Source organism: Lottia gigantea (genome assembly GCF_000327385.1).
Source record: "Lottia gigantea unplaced genomic scaffold LOTGIsca_48, whole genome shotgun sequence".
In the NCBI taxonomy this organism is placed as follows: domain Eukaryota; kingdom Metazoa; phylum Mollusca; class Gastropoda; family Lottiidae; genus Lottia; species Lottia gigantea.
Genome location: NW_008709663.1, coordinates 1037453 through 1053330, shown reverse-complemented (window position 1 = coordinate 1053330; position 15878 = coordinate 1037453). Strand labels below are relative to the sequence as shown.

Genomic DNA, 15878 nt, shown 5'->3' with positions numbered 1-15878 from the left:
AATGGTTTCAAAAAGAAGGAAATTCTACATTTGAAATCAAGGAACTGTTCGAGCACTTAAAATAGCACAAAATTCAGTAAGTTTTATTTAAAACTTGATCTCTGTTTACTGTTAATTTATTTTGTGCAGGCATATAAAAAGCAGACTAATACAAAATTCAATCAAGCTCTGGACCCAAATGATACGATAAAGCTTTCTTCAATATTTAGTTTTACTCCGAGAAAAGGTTTCTTACAGTATAAAACCTGTGGTCTACACGTTTTACAATTAATATGAAAGGACTAGTGTATCCCCTGCATTATGTAAATTATTAATATCTTACGCAAGACGATTAATAAACCTTAGTATACAGACATGTAGAGTAACCCTTTCTTAACGTCATAAATTTGGTGGGAAATTTGGAGCGTGCACGAGGTGATTTTAAAATCTAATAAACAAAATATACACGAGGCAAGATTTCATAAGGTCAATTATTTACGTGGAGACTAACAGCCTTAAAATTCACAACGCATTTCATGAAACAGACATTCTGTTGTTCATTTTGTCTCAATTTCTAAGTCAGAGGTAGTAAAAATTGCACAATTTCTTTTGCAAAGTAAATCTATGCTTCCCGAAGGCAATAATTCTGGATAAAGCTTTTTATCTACTTGTCTTTGACACATTTGAATTTGTCTTTTAATGAATATATCTTAATTCACCCATATTTCTATAAATGAGTCTTTATCAATATTAGTTAAGAGTTTGTTTATTCTGTTGGCTATTGCAGCTGGGTTTTTCCCCGTTCTTTATCTGCAGTTATATTTTATCAATTTTAGATCTAATAGACTAAGGCATTCTCTCATGTATTGACAATTCACCCAAATGGTAGCTTATACCAATCCCACAATGATAGAAATGGAAGAAGTATGAGCAAACCCTGCCATAATTTGACCCCCAGTGTATTATTGTAGTCAAACTAAGAGCTGCCACAGTACTTAATATAATGAAACTAAAGCTTATTAAAATGTAAATTAAACTTGGTCTGAAAATCAAGAAGAGTTGTCTTTCTTGATGAATGAAGATGGCAGTGTGGAGAACTGGATGAGAACATTTCTCTATTTACATTTCTACATTTAAAAGAATCTAATATTACGAAATTAAAACAAAAATCTACAGAAAATAAATAGAAATCTCCAAGACTCAGAATTCTAGAGAGTACACAGGCTTTTTTGTCAGACGTCATAACCTTGCTTGACATCCAAAACAAAACTTGGAATCTTAACAAGTTGAAGATTTAAAATTTCTAACAAGTCACACCTTGGTTTAATACAGAAAGACTAAAGAAAGTTTTTTCTAATATAGAGATATAAACAAGAGTTATTTTATTTCTTATAATGAGTTATCTTTCCTTTAATGGCCGCCCCATGAAGTTGACCAAAATTTTATAATGAATTTATGGAAGGATATTTGATGTAATTCTCTAGGTTTTACATGATAGCACAGTTTTCTTTTTGTCTTTCCTGAAAAGAGAAATAAAAGTTTGGGTTAATAAATTGCTGTCATAACCCAGCTCATGTTCCCTGTTGGTGAGTGAACAATCTAACCCCTTGTAATAGAGAGTTTCCTAACCCAAGGGTAGAACTAAATTTTTTCCTAATCTTAGCTTTTGTTCCACCATTCTTAAAGAGTTCCTTACCAGTAGGGTAAAACTGTCTCTTGATGGCTTTGGCCCAGCTAGTCATCCCTATTTTGTCTAATGAAGGTGGACAACACCGTGCAGTGAGCAATGTATGAAATTTTGCAAGGATAGCATCAGGTCTTGGTTTATTGTACCATCCTAAGGACTAGATGTTGTTTTCCATGTCAGCCCATACTACCTGCATCACTGACAGTAGGAAACTGGGTTTTAACCTCAAGACAAGGCAAAAATGGTTTATCAAGTTGTTATTTTTGTAATGAAATTTTGTTCCAAAAAAATTGAGTGCTAATTTTGAATGAAGTTATATTTAGTCTCACCTCGACTCCGTCTTCTCCCTCATCTGGACGTCGTATACTAGATCGGAATGATGACATACTTTTAACTTGAGAATTGTGACGGATTAATTTTCCTTCAATCTAAAATAAATATGATGTTAAGTTAACTTCAATATATATTGACAATGGGCTGTTAATTTTAACAAGATTTAAAGGGATTGTAAAGAGGTTTTCTACTCTTTTTATGTGAATTGGGAATCCAGTTAGATTTACACCGTTCTAATTTTCAGTCAGACGTCATCGTTACGATTAGTGATGTCATCAAACACTTAGTTTTAGAGGAATTGCAGGAACCACAAATGTCTGATCTGATGTTGCTATCCCACAATTCATCATTACTCTTAAGAAATGGGTTCTACAGAACATGCTTTGATTGGTTAACTTAACTTCATTAGAACAGGACTGTACTAGAAAACTTGTAAGATAAGTCAAAGGGCTCCAATAGTAATAGAAACCTCCTGCTTACCTTGCCTTCATTATCTAATAAAACAGTTTCACTGTCTTTATCTGACCCCCATTGTTTGTTTTTCATCACTAGGTCAGTTGGGGGGTCATGGGTTACTTCTTGATCTGAACTCCAGACCTAGAGAGAAAGTAGGAAATAAATAGACAATTGTTGGCAACAGAATAAAAATATCTGTAGTTCTCTCTCAATATCATCAGTAGAGAGTATATATGTAAATATGTTTTGTTCTAACACAATCTGCAGCGGAGACAATGAATCATATTTCGAGTAACATTTGTTATGCTTATTAAGTGTCTATGAGACAATTATTTTTTACGACATTCCTCATTGATGTCATAGGTCTACTTTCAATTTATATCTTCCAATAAAGTGTCACGTGACGGCCCGAGTCAAAATTCTTCAACTTTATCCCCTCTGTCATACTTCTGACAACTTTTCATGTATAATTTACAATGTTTTTAAGAAAAAAACTCATGTATACTTCCCTTTTAAGGAACCATCTCTTTATCTCCAAATCAATGGGAAACAAATTTATGTAATGGGTGATTCCCTAAAACGAGATTCTTTTGCAACATTTAAGGATATGCAGACAAGTTTGCCAAACTTTTTAACAATTTTATTGTAATACTTACAGTCATATCAGCGTTGGCTTTGAGAATCAGATTTCTGTGGAATTTATAAGTTACTTCATCACTTCCTGCTTTATGATCAATCTTCCAGTTTCCAACATGAATATCCTAATTAAATACATGGAAATTATAGTTAAAACATCTCCGAGTGACAAAATATCAAATGAAATGAACGGAGTTTTACTTCCTACTTGGGCTAATGAAGACGGAGAACGCCATGCAGGGAAATTTTGCCAGACAGGACAGCAGTTTTAGCATTAGCCAACTCTTAGCTTTAAAATTTGAATGATCCAATCATACAGTAGTTATTCAATAATAATTAAGAAATTCCAATCTACTTACTTCATCAGTCAAGTTGGAGATTTTAATGAATTTGCCATCTCCATCAGCTTCCAAGCCGATCTTTCCTTGTTCAGTAACAGAACTGTGACTAGAGAATTGTTCAGTATGTTCTTCTGACTCTACTCGACGTCTTTTCGTACCTTTCGACGATCGAGATAACAAACTTGTTGAAGCGCCACCTGTTGATCTCCTTGGTGAGGAGAATTCCTGAGACATGTTCAATCTGAAAATAGGAAAAGAAAATGTTTTAGAAAATAGATGAGATGATTATTCACAAAGATATCTGTCAACTGATACAATAAATATTGTTCTGAGGGTCCAGTGCCCAATCAAGTAAATAATATAACAATAATTATTACTTAAAGATGGGTTTCATTATATTTTAGTGTCAAATAAAGCAAACTATTTGATTAATTGGTGTTTCTAATGAATTATCATGTATTCTAAATCATATCATTATGTTCTAATTGAGTTTTAACAAATCATTGTTTTCCTTATTTGATTAATTGATGTGTCTAATGAATTATCCTGTATTCTTAATCATATCAATATATTCTTATTACATATAATTCAGAATTATAACCAATCATAAATGTCCATGTATGTACAGTCTGGATAAACAAAACAAGACTTTTTGACCTTTCTTGATCGGTCACTCATTGGAATTCAGATGGTAATTCTCTTCTAATTTAGCTAATTATGAATTAATTATGGACATGTGAGACAAACTGGTATTTTTCCAAGTCATTAGAACACCTCTACTTTCTATTCATATAAGTATTAGCATTTTCATTTTCATAAATGAAAATAAGGGAACACATCTTTACCATCTTTGGTAAAATATGCATACATTTTGATACGAATAGTTTTTAGACTAGTTGACTTTTGACCTCTGAACTTGCTCATATAATTGTGCAATGAGGAAAAATTAACCAGGACAGCAGAAGTTGCCATGAAAAATTCAAAAACTAACCTTTCTTCTTCTCCTTCCAGTAATTTTCTGTAAGCCATAATTTCACGATCCAATTTAATCTTAATTTCTAATAACTCTGCGTATTCTTTAAGTTGAGCATCCAATTCTCCGCGGATATGTGCTAGCTCTATATCCTTTGATTCTAATCGAGACATGTACATATCTCGTTCTCGGACCATCTGACCCTCCAATTCACGAATTCTGGCATCGTATCCTGCATTCTACAACAATTAAAATTCAAAATTTAAATTAAACAAGTTTGAATTTGTGTAAATATTGTAACTAATTCTTACATTTTGAAAACAAATCAAATTTGAATTTAGTACCTGAACCTTCTCAAATACATTCATACAGTTATTAACGAAATGCAATTAAATCTTGCCCTGCATCCAGTCAAGCCAAACTGTCCACAGCTTCTACAAGTCATCACTCAAGTACAAAAGATTTTAGTAATGTTCTCCAAGCAACAAAAAAAGTTTGAAGATATAATCCAGGATCTAAAATTTCTCATATAAATTTTGAACGGATGATAGCAAAATGCACTTAAATTCTGCTCTGTCAGACAAAACCTCGACAGTGCTACATTTTCAACTATCTTATCCATGCAACAAAAAGTTGGAAGATATAATCGATGAAGAATGTTCAATCTATAAATTAAACCATGTTCTCATAACAACAAAAACAGTTTGAAGATATAATCCATTTGAAGGAGTAAGAATGTCAAGTCTATAAATACCTCAGATTTAAGTTTAGCTAATTCTGAGCTAACATCATCTAGTTTCTGTCTAGAGAGTCTCAATTCTTCCCAGGCAGAACCTGCTGATGAACCACTTCTATCAACTTGATTCTGTAAATCACCCAACTGTAATAGAATAAAAATAACATGAAATTGTGAGTTAGAACTATTAAAACAGAACCTGAAACATGTTACTCAGAGTTTCATGCTGTGCAATCTTCAGACAACTGACCTATTTGTAAGTGATACGTCCTATTTTCCTGGTCCTGATTGCAGCTAATGAAGACGGGCTATGCCATGCTGTGTGCAATGATGGAAATTTTTACCAAAATAGGTTTATTGGCACTCTATTTGCAACTGTGATCTGTAAGAATACCCAATCCATTATCTCAGTAGGATCTTTGTCCTATTTAACATTCAGTGTTGTAAGTGACCATTGAAATCATTTTTCAATTTCTGAAAATCAGAAGTCTTCCATCTCCGAGCATAACACATTTTGACAAAAATAATTGACAAAGTTTTTGATCAATAAAATGAACAGATAGATTCATTAAAATACTTCTATTTTATGAGAAAATGAAGGATGAACATTGAGAATGAATGAATGAATGAATGAATGAATGAATGAATGAATGAATGAATGAATGAATGCAGATGATTTTGCGTTTTTCACAGAAGTTTATTCAAATCTGGTGTGTGACAATAAAATCTAAATATTAAATGGCTGAGAGAATGAATGATTGATTGAATGATTAATAAGAATGATTTAAGAATGAATGATAACAATGAACAAGTGAATGAACTAACCTTGGTCTGATACAACATTTCCAGTTCATTTTTAACAGACATCAGATTAGTTTCGTGCTCCTCTCGGATTTCCCGTAAAGCATCTGCAAGTCTTGCTGCGTATTCATCCTGCATCACTCCATCAATCTGAGAAATTTCTGTAGTTGTTCTACATCTTGTTTCTTCCAATTCCTACAAAAATAAAACACACTTTCAGAATCTTGACACAATAAAATAAAAGAATTCGAAAATTTTTTACAATTTGATAACTTTGATACAGTCAAATAAAAGAACTTGAACAAACATTGTCCAAAATTCAGTTCTGTGTCCCAAAGAAAAATGGTAAAGTGAACAGACTTTGACAAAATAAAATAAAGAACTAAACAATATAGTTTTAACGGTACAGTATTGTATTTCAAGTGCCCAAATAATAATGGACTTGAATAATATTAAAATATTTTTATCATACTATTCTCGAAGACCTTTAGGAAGCAACCATAGTATAGTATAGTATAGTAATTTAACTAGACAAAATGCCAGTATCCCTGAAATTGACTTTTGTGGTTTCAGAAATTTTTGTAGTTATTATTAACTTACCGATTCATAGACTTGTGTTTTAAAACTTAGTTCCTCTTTCACACTCTGTACTCTGTTTTCAAGATCAACACGTTTTAAGGTTTCATCCTCCAATTCTTTCTTGATAGCAGCAAACTGTCTTTCCAATGCTGAAATTTCAGCTCGTAATTTCTGAAAGATATAAGAAATTTAGGAAATATAAACATTATTGCAGATAATGATCTTTGCGCCGCTGTCTGGTATATCACGTGGTTCGTCATTCCATGTTACAGGTTCACAGTCAGCAGTACAGTTATTTTTTCCATACTTGGAAAATAATTTATTTTCGTGGTTTTAGATGTTTGTTTCTTAAGCCTCTACACAAGTGTTAAATTAGTAAGGTACTGGTATGAAAAAAAAAATCAATATGTCCCAACAAGATGTCTAGATTTATCTTATACATGCTTAATTAGCAAAGAATTTAAAATTTCACATTGATTTCCTTAAGTTTAAGCACGTCATTGGCATGGCATGAAGGAGAAGACACTTCTGAAAGCACTGGCCAGGAGGTATCATGATCTTCAGGCATTTAGTACATTTAATGGCATTACTCTTCTATCTCTTGGTGGGAACAGTCTTTTTGTGGCAGTGGAATGGCTCAGTTGGTAGCAAGTTAGATTGTCATCAGACCTGTGCCAGTGCTTTTGTCCTTCACTACCCCAAAACCTAATTAGGTACAAAGAAACTTACGTTGTTTTCTTTTTCAAAATGTTTTCTTTGAGATTCGGCATCTTCGGCTCTTCCTCTTAAATCTGTTAACGTCACTTCGATTTCTAAAATTCTTTTTTCCGCTGCCTTCAAATCACGATCTTTTCTTGCCAATCTAAAATGAAATAACGTAAATAAATATAAAAATTGCGAACAAACTCCATTATCTTAAATAAATGGGATAAATAATCAGTACTCAACACTTCTTACCAATGACCTCACTAGGGTACAAATTGGAGGCAGAATGACTCAATGGGAGACAACTGTGACGGACCTTCCAAAAATTGAATTGATTTGGGGCATTCTGACAAAAATTTTGAAGAAAAAAAAAAGTGGTTGGCTAGCCAGATATGCCCACTTCCCTGATACATTTTCAGTATATCAAGGGCAGCCACCTATCTGTGTCAAATCATACCAAAATTCGTGCAAGATATTGTTCATTTAAACCAACACTAAATTCTGACATAAAATGTCATCTCTATCGCGTTCACAAGCCAACAAATATTGATGTGTTTTTACTAAGTCCCTAGCTGTATCCTCACTGACACTACCAATATTCCTTATGATCAATACTGAAATACCATGAGTTTCATTTTTATCAAGACACAATCCTGTTTTTTTCCAGTCAATCATTTCCAGCATCTACATAATTGTTTTTCTATTAATTTCCGATTAGTAAGTTGAAATGAGTTGAGATAGTGTCAGGTTAATAGATTTTAGCTGTCAATTGGTAGGGAGTCCGTAATATTAATTATATTGATAGCTATCAGATGGCAGCACTGTTTCTAGACATTATTATAAGGCAACATGAACTTCCAATTTATTAACCTTCGTAAAAAACACTTTTGAGAAATTCTCTGATGCAGAATGACAGACTGTTGATTTAGATTTAAAAGAAAACAACAAAAGCATGTACACATAATCTGAAATGCAAAACGAAACCCAAAATTTTGGCAAAAAGTAGTATTTCATATTTTGCAAAAACAGCATTTGAAGAAAATATGGAGACAAGGTTTGAATCTTGATCAAACTATCAGAAAATAGAAAATATTTTTCCAAAAACAATGGGAAAAACTGCTGCAATTTAAAGCAAAAAAACTCAGTAAACTGGTGCCAATTCAATATAATCTATATTATTTTACACAACTTAGTAATTTTTGTTTTCTGGATAATCTTTGTTTAACTAATCAATTGGTTTTATAGCTTTCAATGGAATTCAATATATCAATGGTAACATGATCAAAAAATAAGTTATCCATGAAGATTATTTTATTAAATGTTTGATTTAGTCTTATACATCTTCTGGATGGTCTTTGTAGACCAAATCAATTGGATTTATAGCTTTTAATGGCAACAGATGATGGAACAACAAATTTTTTCAGTGTATTATGTTCAAAACATAGAAACCTTCTTGAACTTCAATTGGTACCCTGCAAGAGTGCAAAAAGGTCAACTAAATCATGGTTCAGTTTCAGGGATAGATGAGCTATTTTGAGGTCTTGATTTGAGTGTTGAATATATGTAAATAGTCTTCATTATTCCTTCAAAAATATCTCAAAACTAAGAATTTCTTTTCTTATATTTATAGATGTCTTTTCTATACAGTCATGACAGTGTCTCAAGAAAAAACATCATTATAACACAAAATTTCCTAGTTGCGAAAGTGAGCTGTGAACACTTTTACTGATTGGCTTCAATAGAAAATTCTTTGTTCTGAGACTAAAGTATGATTGGTCAAATAAAATGGCCCACCTGTCCCTTCCCTGTATAGTACCTTCTATATCACTTTAAAGTTACAAGTATCTTTCAACCTCTCTAATCTCTACAGGTCTTAAAAAAAACAACCCAGAACTAATACTGTACTTGTATAGATTCTTTCTAGTACTACACAGGTCAAAAAGAGTGCAACAAGGTCATTTTATAATATCAGTTCTATTGTACTTAATATATATTAACCTAGTGACTGATAAAATTTGAACTTTTAGTACTTGTTAGTACTCTTACTGATCATTCATCACTGAATTACTGAAATACAATACTTACACCAGGATGTTTGTATTTCTATATCAGCTGTCTTATTAGTCAATAAAACTAAATTTAAATCAATTTTAGCGACCAATCTGACGACCGAATTTAACCTAAAGTTAGTTTTAGCAGTAGAATAAAAAAAAACATATAATTAAACCAATAACAGTATTCCACATCAAAATCAAATGTTACACTTGAGAAAATATTTTTCTTTGGCTTTAAAAATTACGACCAACTTTAAACAGATAGTGATGAATTGAAAGACAATATACAGGTATATAATTGATTCAAAATCAGTTGTAGGAATGTGTTACTATGTTTACTATAGTGAACCCAATAACCTTGGCGAGCTAGTAATAGTATTAAATGTATTCAGGTCAAGCATGCCGTGGAGGCTTACAATCAACATATAAACTGACTGCCCATGTGTAACAAAAACAAATCTTGATAGAAAGATGATATCATTTTGAAAACATGTATTAAAAATGTGGTAAAAATTTTGTTTATTATGAAAAACTTTTGCACATCACACTCATTAACGAGATCTATCAGACCAAAATATGATAAATACAACTATACGCCGGCTGTAGCACACAAGATCTTGGTTTATTGTCTCACCTTTATCCATGTCAACCTCTCAGAATTCAAATCATTTTGGATGCCATACAGGGCTGTTTAACATTGATAGTCCAATAGTTCATAGTCACCAGTGTCAGTGGGCAACCAGGTTAAAAAAAAACAAGGTATCATCTCCACCTATGCTGGTATTGAACGTTCGGCCCTTCAGATGAGCGAGCAATCCTCTGGAACAGTGACTTCTATTCAAAGCAACAAGTGGCCAACATCTTGAAACTTGAAGAAAATCTTACACGCCCCATTTACTATGAAAATTGCGTTATTGAATTACTATGGTAACAAAATGAGTTTAATAGTTTATTTACATACTGTCAATAAAGCCAGTTACTATAAATAACTCACTACCCCCACAAACTCCAGTCATCACATAGGAATGCCACCTACTACAAAGATGGCCGACATCCGTTTCTATGACAACTGTATTAAGCAGACGCCATGTGACAAGTGAAACAGCAGGAAGGATGAAAAGGGGAGATTGAGAAAATAGGAAACATGTGTTGCATGACTCAAAGCAACGTGCACTCAATGGGATACAATAATACAGCAATCAACAAGTTCCTAGTTTAATCTGCTGAATAATTTCAAATTTTAAACCTTTTCCTCAAATTTACTGATTCAATTGGTAAAGCAGAGGTACCCAAAATTCTATATTTGAAAAGGGAGATTATCAAAATAGGAAACATGTGTTGCACGACTCAAAGCTGTATACACCCAATGGGATACAAAATAGTGATCAAAAATTATAAACTTTATTCTGCAAAATAATTACTCTGTATTTGAGTACAGAAAAAACTTAATGAAAGTTTTCTAACATTTTTCTCTCTTCTTCAATGCTAGTATTGGGATACCAAAAAATCAAAATTGAAGCCACTTCATTTCTTAAAAACTTCACTTTTTGACAAGCAAAATAAATAAACATGATAATGACATTCAATCAACTTTTTTTTTTCACTTATTCCATAAGAATTATCAAATTTTAGTGACACGTACTTAAGTCATAGTCTCGTTTTAAAAGTTTTTTTGCAGCCCCTGAATCTGAACCTAAAATTCCTGGCCAAAAAGAAAAATTCACATTTCACAAACGCCTTTTGAAATGTTCAAAAGGTTGATACAATTTTAAAACAGGTTATTACATTGTAACGCAAACTAGGTATCAGACCTCCTGAACATTACAAAACCATGTCATAATTGAATACCCAAAATGACACAAACCCTAGAAAATATTGTTCACACTGTTTTTTCAGGTTGTTACACATTGTAATACAAACTCAATATGAGTAACTCAATATGTAACCTTGATGAATACTGGTTTCAATACTTGAATAAAATTTTATATAATACCTTCACAAAATATCTCACACCCCCACACAGTTTCTATGATACAAACATACTTATTAAAGGGCTAATATGTTATGTGACCAAATTAAGACTTGACAAATTTAAAGAAGAAGATTTCGAGCGAAAAACTCACTTCCATAATCCTAATGTAACATGCTTAGTTTAAGATAAACTGGAAAATTGGAATGGGTCAAATCAACATTATCAGTGTCCCCAAAACACGTAAAAAAAATTAGAAAACCTCTTAACAATCTCTTCAAATTCACAAGGTGAAATAGTAAACATGTTTATCCTTAAAATTCTTGCTTATGAATGGATTTCAAAATAAGTATTCAAAAGTCTGATTTTTTTTCATCAATGTCATTTTTATCATTAAATCCAGCCTATATACATTGCCCTAAATATTAATCACAAAACCTAATGGAATTCATAATGGTCCTCGCTCTATTATCAAGCACATCAGTTGACTGACACGAAAAACTACTCAACTATGACGACCAATTCATCTTATTCAGCAAGTTTAGATTATGTTCTTTCACTCATAATAGAAAGGGAATATATATACTTTTATTTTTTACTTAGCAAGAGTAATGACATGCAGTGTGCAATGGGGGAAAATTTGTCTGTGATTGCCAATTTATCTTACTCAACAAGTTTAGATTATCTTCTTTCTTTCACTCATAATAATAGAAAAGAAAATTAATATTTTATATCTTATTTGCAGTTTACAATGGGGGAAAATTTGTCTGTGATTGCCAATTTATCTTATTCAGCAAGTTTGATTATCTTCTTTCTTTCACTCATAATAATAGAAATTTCATAACTTACTCTCTTCTTGAGGTTGGTATATAATAAGAATATAAGTAGTGCCATTCGGTATAAGGTTAAGTTTGATTTGACTATGACAGCCAATTTATCTTTGTCAGTAAGATGCAATATTTAGTGTCCTACCTTTCTTGCCATAGAAATATAAAGTTTTACATATCCTACTTTTTCTACTTGAGATTGGGGCAAGATCAAACAATGCCATGCAGTATGCAATGAGGGATCTTTGACTATGTTCAAAATATCTACATAATTTTAGTTTCTGATTTAGACCTTCCTTTCATAGAAATGAAATGCTGTTATTAACTTTTTGACTTCACATTTTATGATCATGTTAAGTCATATTTTGTTTACTGTGCTTTTTTGGGACGCTTGACTGGCTCATTGTACACACAGACCACAACGAACTAGTGGCTTACTCAAATGGATAATAAATTAAAAAAAAATAATAACTGATTATCAACAAAGGCTTGTATTGTATTAATAATTTGAACGGTAATTTAGGGACATGTCATTTCATGTTAATTTACATATTAGCTGATCAAGATTCTTTTATAAAGATGAATAACATCATGAAGATACACAGTATTACCTTTATTCTATCCATTCTTTGAATTTTAGGACCTATTATTAAAAAGCATCACTCTACTTGAAACACTATACTAGTTCATTTTTTTTGTTAACTTCACCTTAGCTTCAATAGGCCCAACGGAAAGGCTGGAAGTTTTCTGATGTTGTGGCCAATGCCTTCAAAACCCAACCCTGTAGCTAATCTAATCAAATGTTAATCAAAATCAATAATTTAGAATAATTCTTTTACAGTGGAGTTCAATTTAATGTTGACCTTTTCTTCCATGCATGTCATTTCAATATAGGTCAAATTAGGGGGCATTCCCTTTGTTTTTCCAACTGATCAGATAAACAACTGTTGAATGACAAACTATCATAGAAAGGGTCTCATTGATTTCAGTTTTCAATCGACCATTGTCTTCAACCTTGACAAACCTGATTCTATTAATGCTATAAACAGGTTTGAAATGCTATAAAACTTATTATCACTACCAGTTAATAGTCACTGGTCAGTGGCTGGAGGGTCATTACAAATAATTATTATTTACACTCGAATAACAAGACTTTTACAATGCTGACCACGCCCACGTCAAATCGTCCACATTCCAACATGATGTCAATGACTCAAAACACATTAAATCCTTTGACAGTTCATAAGACGGTATTGAAATTAGCAAATTTGATTATTTATGAAAATGATTACTTACTTTCCAGCTACATCTTCATAATTGTTCTTATATTTTGTCATTTCCAACTGTAATCTTGCCTTTTCCTTCGCCGTTTCGTCCAAAAGTCTTCGAGCATCGTTCAATTCGCCCTCGAACAAATCCTTCACTTTGCTTACTTCTCTCTTTGTGATATCCTCGGTGGTTCGAACCTGAATATTCAGACGATTGTTTTCATTCTCCAGAAATCGAACTCTGTCGATATAAGCTGCTAAACGATCGTTCAACCCTTGTAACTCCTGTTGCTCCTCATGTCGAGAGATCCGAGCCGGTGAGGGGGGACGCTCTCGTCTTCGTGGGGATGAAGTAGAGCTTGTATCGCCTCCTCCTGTTCGTCTGTGCGTTGTTTTAGTAACTTTCTTTGTCTTGGTGGTCTCCATTTTGTTGAATAATCCTGAATGTTAAGAAATCTATCCTATTTTCGTGTAAAAAGTAAGAAACTGTAGACAATATGGCCGGCGAGTAACCAGCGTGTTTCAGCGCGCGCTTTGTTGTCACGTGACGGGAACCTTACCGGTTTGTTTCAGATTATCAAGTCTCTTGATTATGTCTACGTATCCTTTATAGATAATCGAGACTAGCGTCAAGCCTCCCACACACGCTTCAATAGATTTCTAGGTCAAACAAAGCGTTTATCGTCTAAAAGGTGTTTACTCCGCAAAATCTGGAATATCTATTTAGATTATAACCACTAAAATCTGATAACTGGTCATTTCACCCAGAATTTATTAGCCTCGTTTAAAACTGGGAGAAACACGAAGCCAGGTGTCAAAGATCGATACGTTGATTTAATTATGGCGGTATCTTTGATGTTGTAATTAGCCAGGTTAGAATGATTACGATAAGCTGCCAGTGTCAAATCAGTTATACTGTATAACGGGATCACTTACACTCGTTGACACCCTTCGCTGACCCTTCGGATTAGGAACAGAGGGAGTTATTGACATCTCTATTATGACATCTCGGGCTAGGATAGGGTAAGCCCTACTAATGTTTGAATGAAGGTCCGAGATATTTTATCATAGAAGGATGGGTTATATAATTTTAGGAATTACATGTATTTTGTATAAATGATGTAAGCCAATTTATTAAGCTTCACGTTTTAATTGAGATCGAATAGATTTCCAAATTTCAACTAGAAGACCATGGAGTGATAAATTGGGCCAATCTATAGCCTTATACATTATCAGAATACAATAAAAAGGTTCACTAATTATATTTAACTTTATCGCTAGTCTTTTCAGATTTTACATTGTTATTTCTCTTTAGACAGTGAAGTATATTTTAGCACACTTTCAATTTAATCTTTATTACTCAAAGTGATAATCGATGTAAAAAAAAGTATGTTCTCTTCTAGTGACCTTGGCCAGTGCTTTTATAGCAGAGTATGTTCAATAACTCCCATCACTATCGTTTCCAGATGTCAATAAAAGAATTTCCAGAATTTTCTGATCAAAGAAACAATTATTTTTAGAAACAGCCGAATAATTATTTTTGGAACCTTAGGTAAATCTCGTCAATAAGTAGGTATTTAAAGATCGCAAATTTCTGTGTTTTCCAGCTGGTTTCTAACGAGATTAAATCGGTGCAATTTTGACCCACTATTATAAAAAATCAAAAGGAATCACCCAGAAAAAGAACACGAAACGAATATCCATATTTGAATTTTACTAAAATTGGAATGGTGCAAATTGATGCTATCAGTGTCCCCGATACATATGTACAATTTAAAGAACCTGTTTACAATCCCTTTAAATAAGTTTTTCATTCAATTGTATATTATGTAAGATTTCACCGACCACCGAATTGTTAACAGTAAAATGTTTTCTACGTTATAGTAAATTGTAAAAGGTGCACCATTAATAACAGTGAGTGAATGAATGAATCGATAACGTTTCTTGTATTAACAAGGTGTAGCTCTAATATTGAATGAATTCGGTAAGATTTATATATAGTAGAGTTGATTTTCAATGAAATTGAATAGACTATCATGTTATATTTCTCATTGAAAGAAATAAACCCACATTCTCTCACCGAAATAGAGTAAAACAGGATGTTACTCTCTAATTTATGTTATTTAAAGGGATGTAATCATCGCTCACAGAACAACTTAACTTTAAAGGGATAACTGAGCCTTTTTTTTTTACCATCATACCTTAGTCTCAGAAACGGTGAACCAATCAGTAATAGTGTTCAAAGCTCATCGTCGATATTTGAGCCTTCAAATCCATGTGTTTCCAGAATTATCCGCGTTTGTAAGTAAAAAGGCGAGTCGTCTTTCTAATCCTTAAAATGGCGCATCTATCCCTTTAAAGAGAATTTGCACCGAATTACTTGAACATCGATTCAAGTTTTCAAAATACTGCCCATTGCCGTGTGACTGTTTTTATGGGTCAGAATCACACATATAAATTATGAATTTGGGGGATTGTAGTATTTTTGGGTAGATTCATAAACTGTACTAAAGAAAGAAACAGCGTATACTATT

At 32.7% G+C, this 15878-nt stretch overlaps 1 protein-coding gene across 1 annotated transcript; it reads right to left on the bottom strand.

Moving 5' to 3' along the window:
• Nucleotides 1-1466: 1466 nt before the first annotated feature.
• On the bottom strand, nt 1467-13770 carry LOTGIDRAFT_179001 (hypothetical protein; the record flags this gene model as incomplete). The annotated part of the gene is made up of 10 exons (XM_009061427.1): nt 1467-1499; nt 2480-2596; nt 3112-3216; nt 3451-3673; nt 4424-4644; nt 5160-5285; nt 5967-6137; nt 6543-6692; nt 7251-7383; nt 13373-13770. 10 exons carry the CDS (start codon nt 13768-13770, stop codon nt 1467-1469), a joined length of 1677 nt encoding a protein of 558 aa, XP_009059675.1.
• Between the last annotated feature and the right edge of the window lie 2108 nt (nt 13771-15878).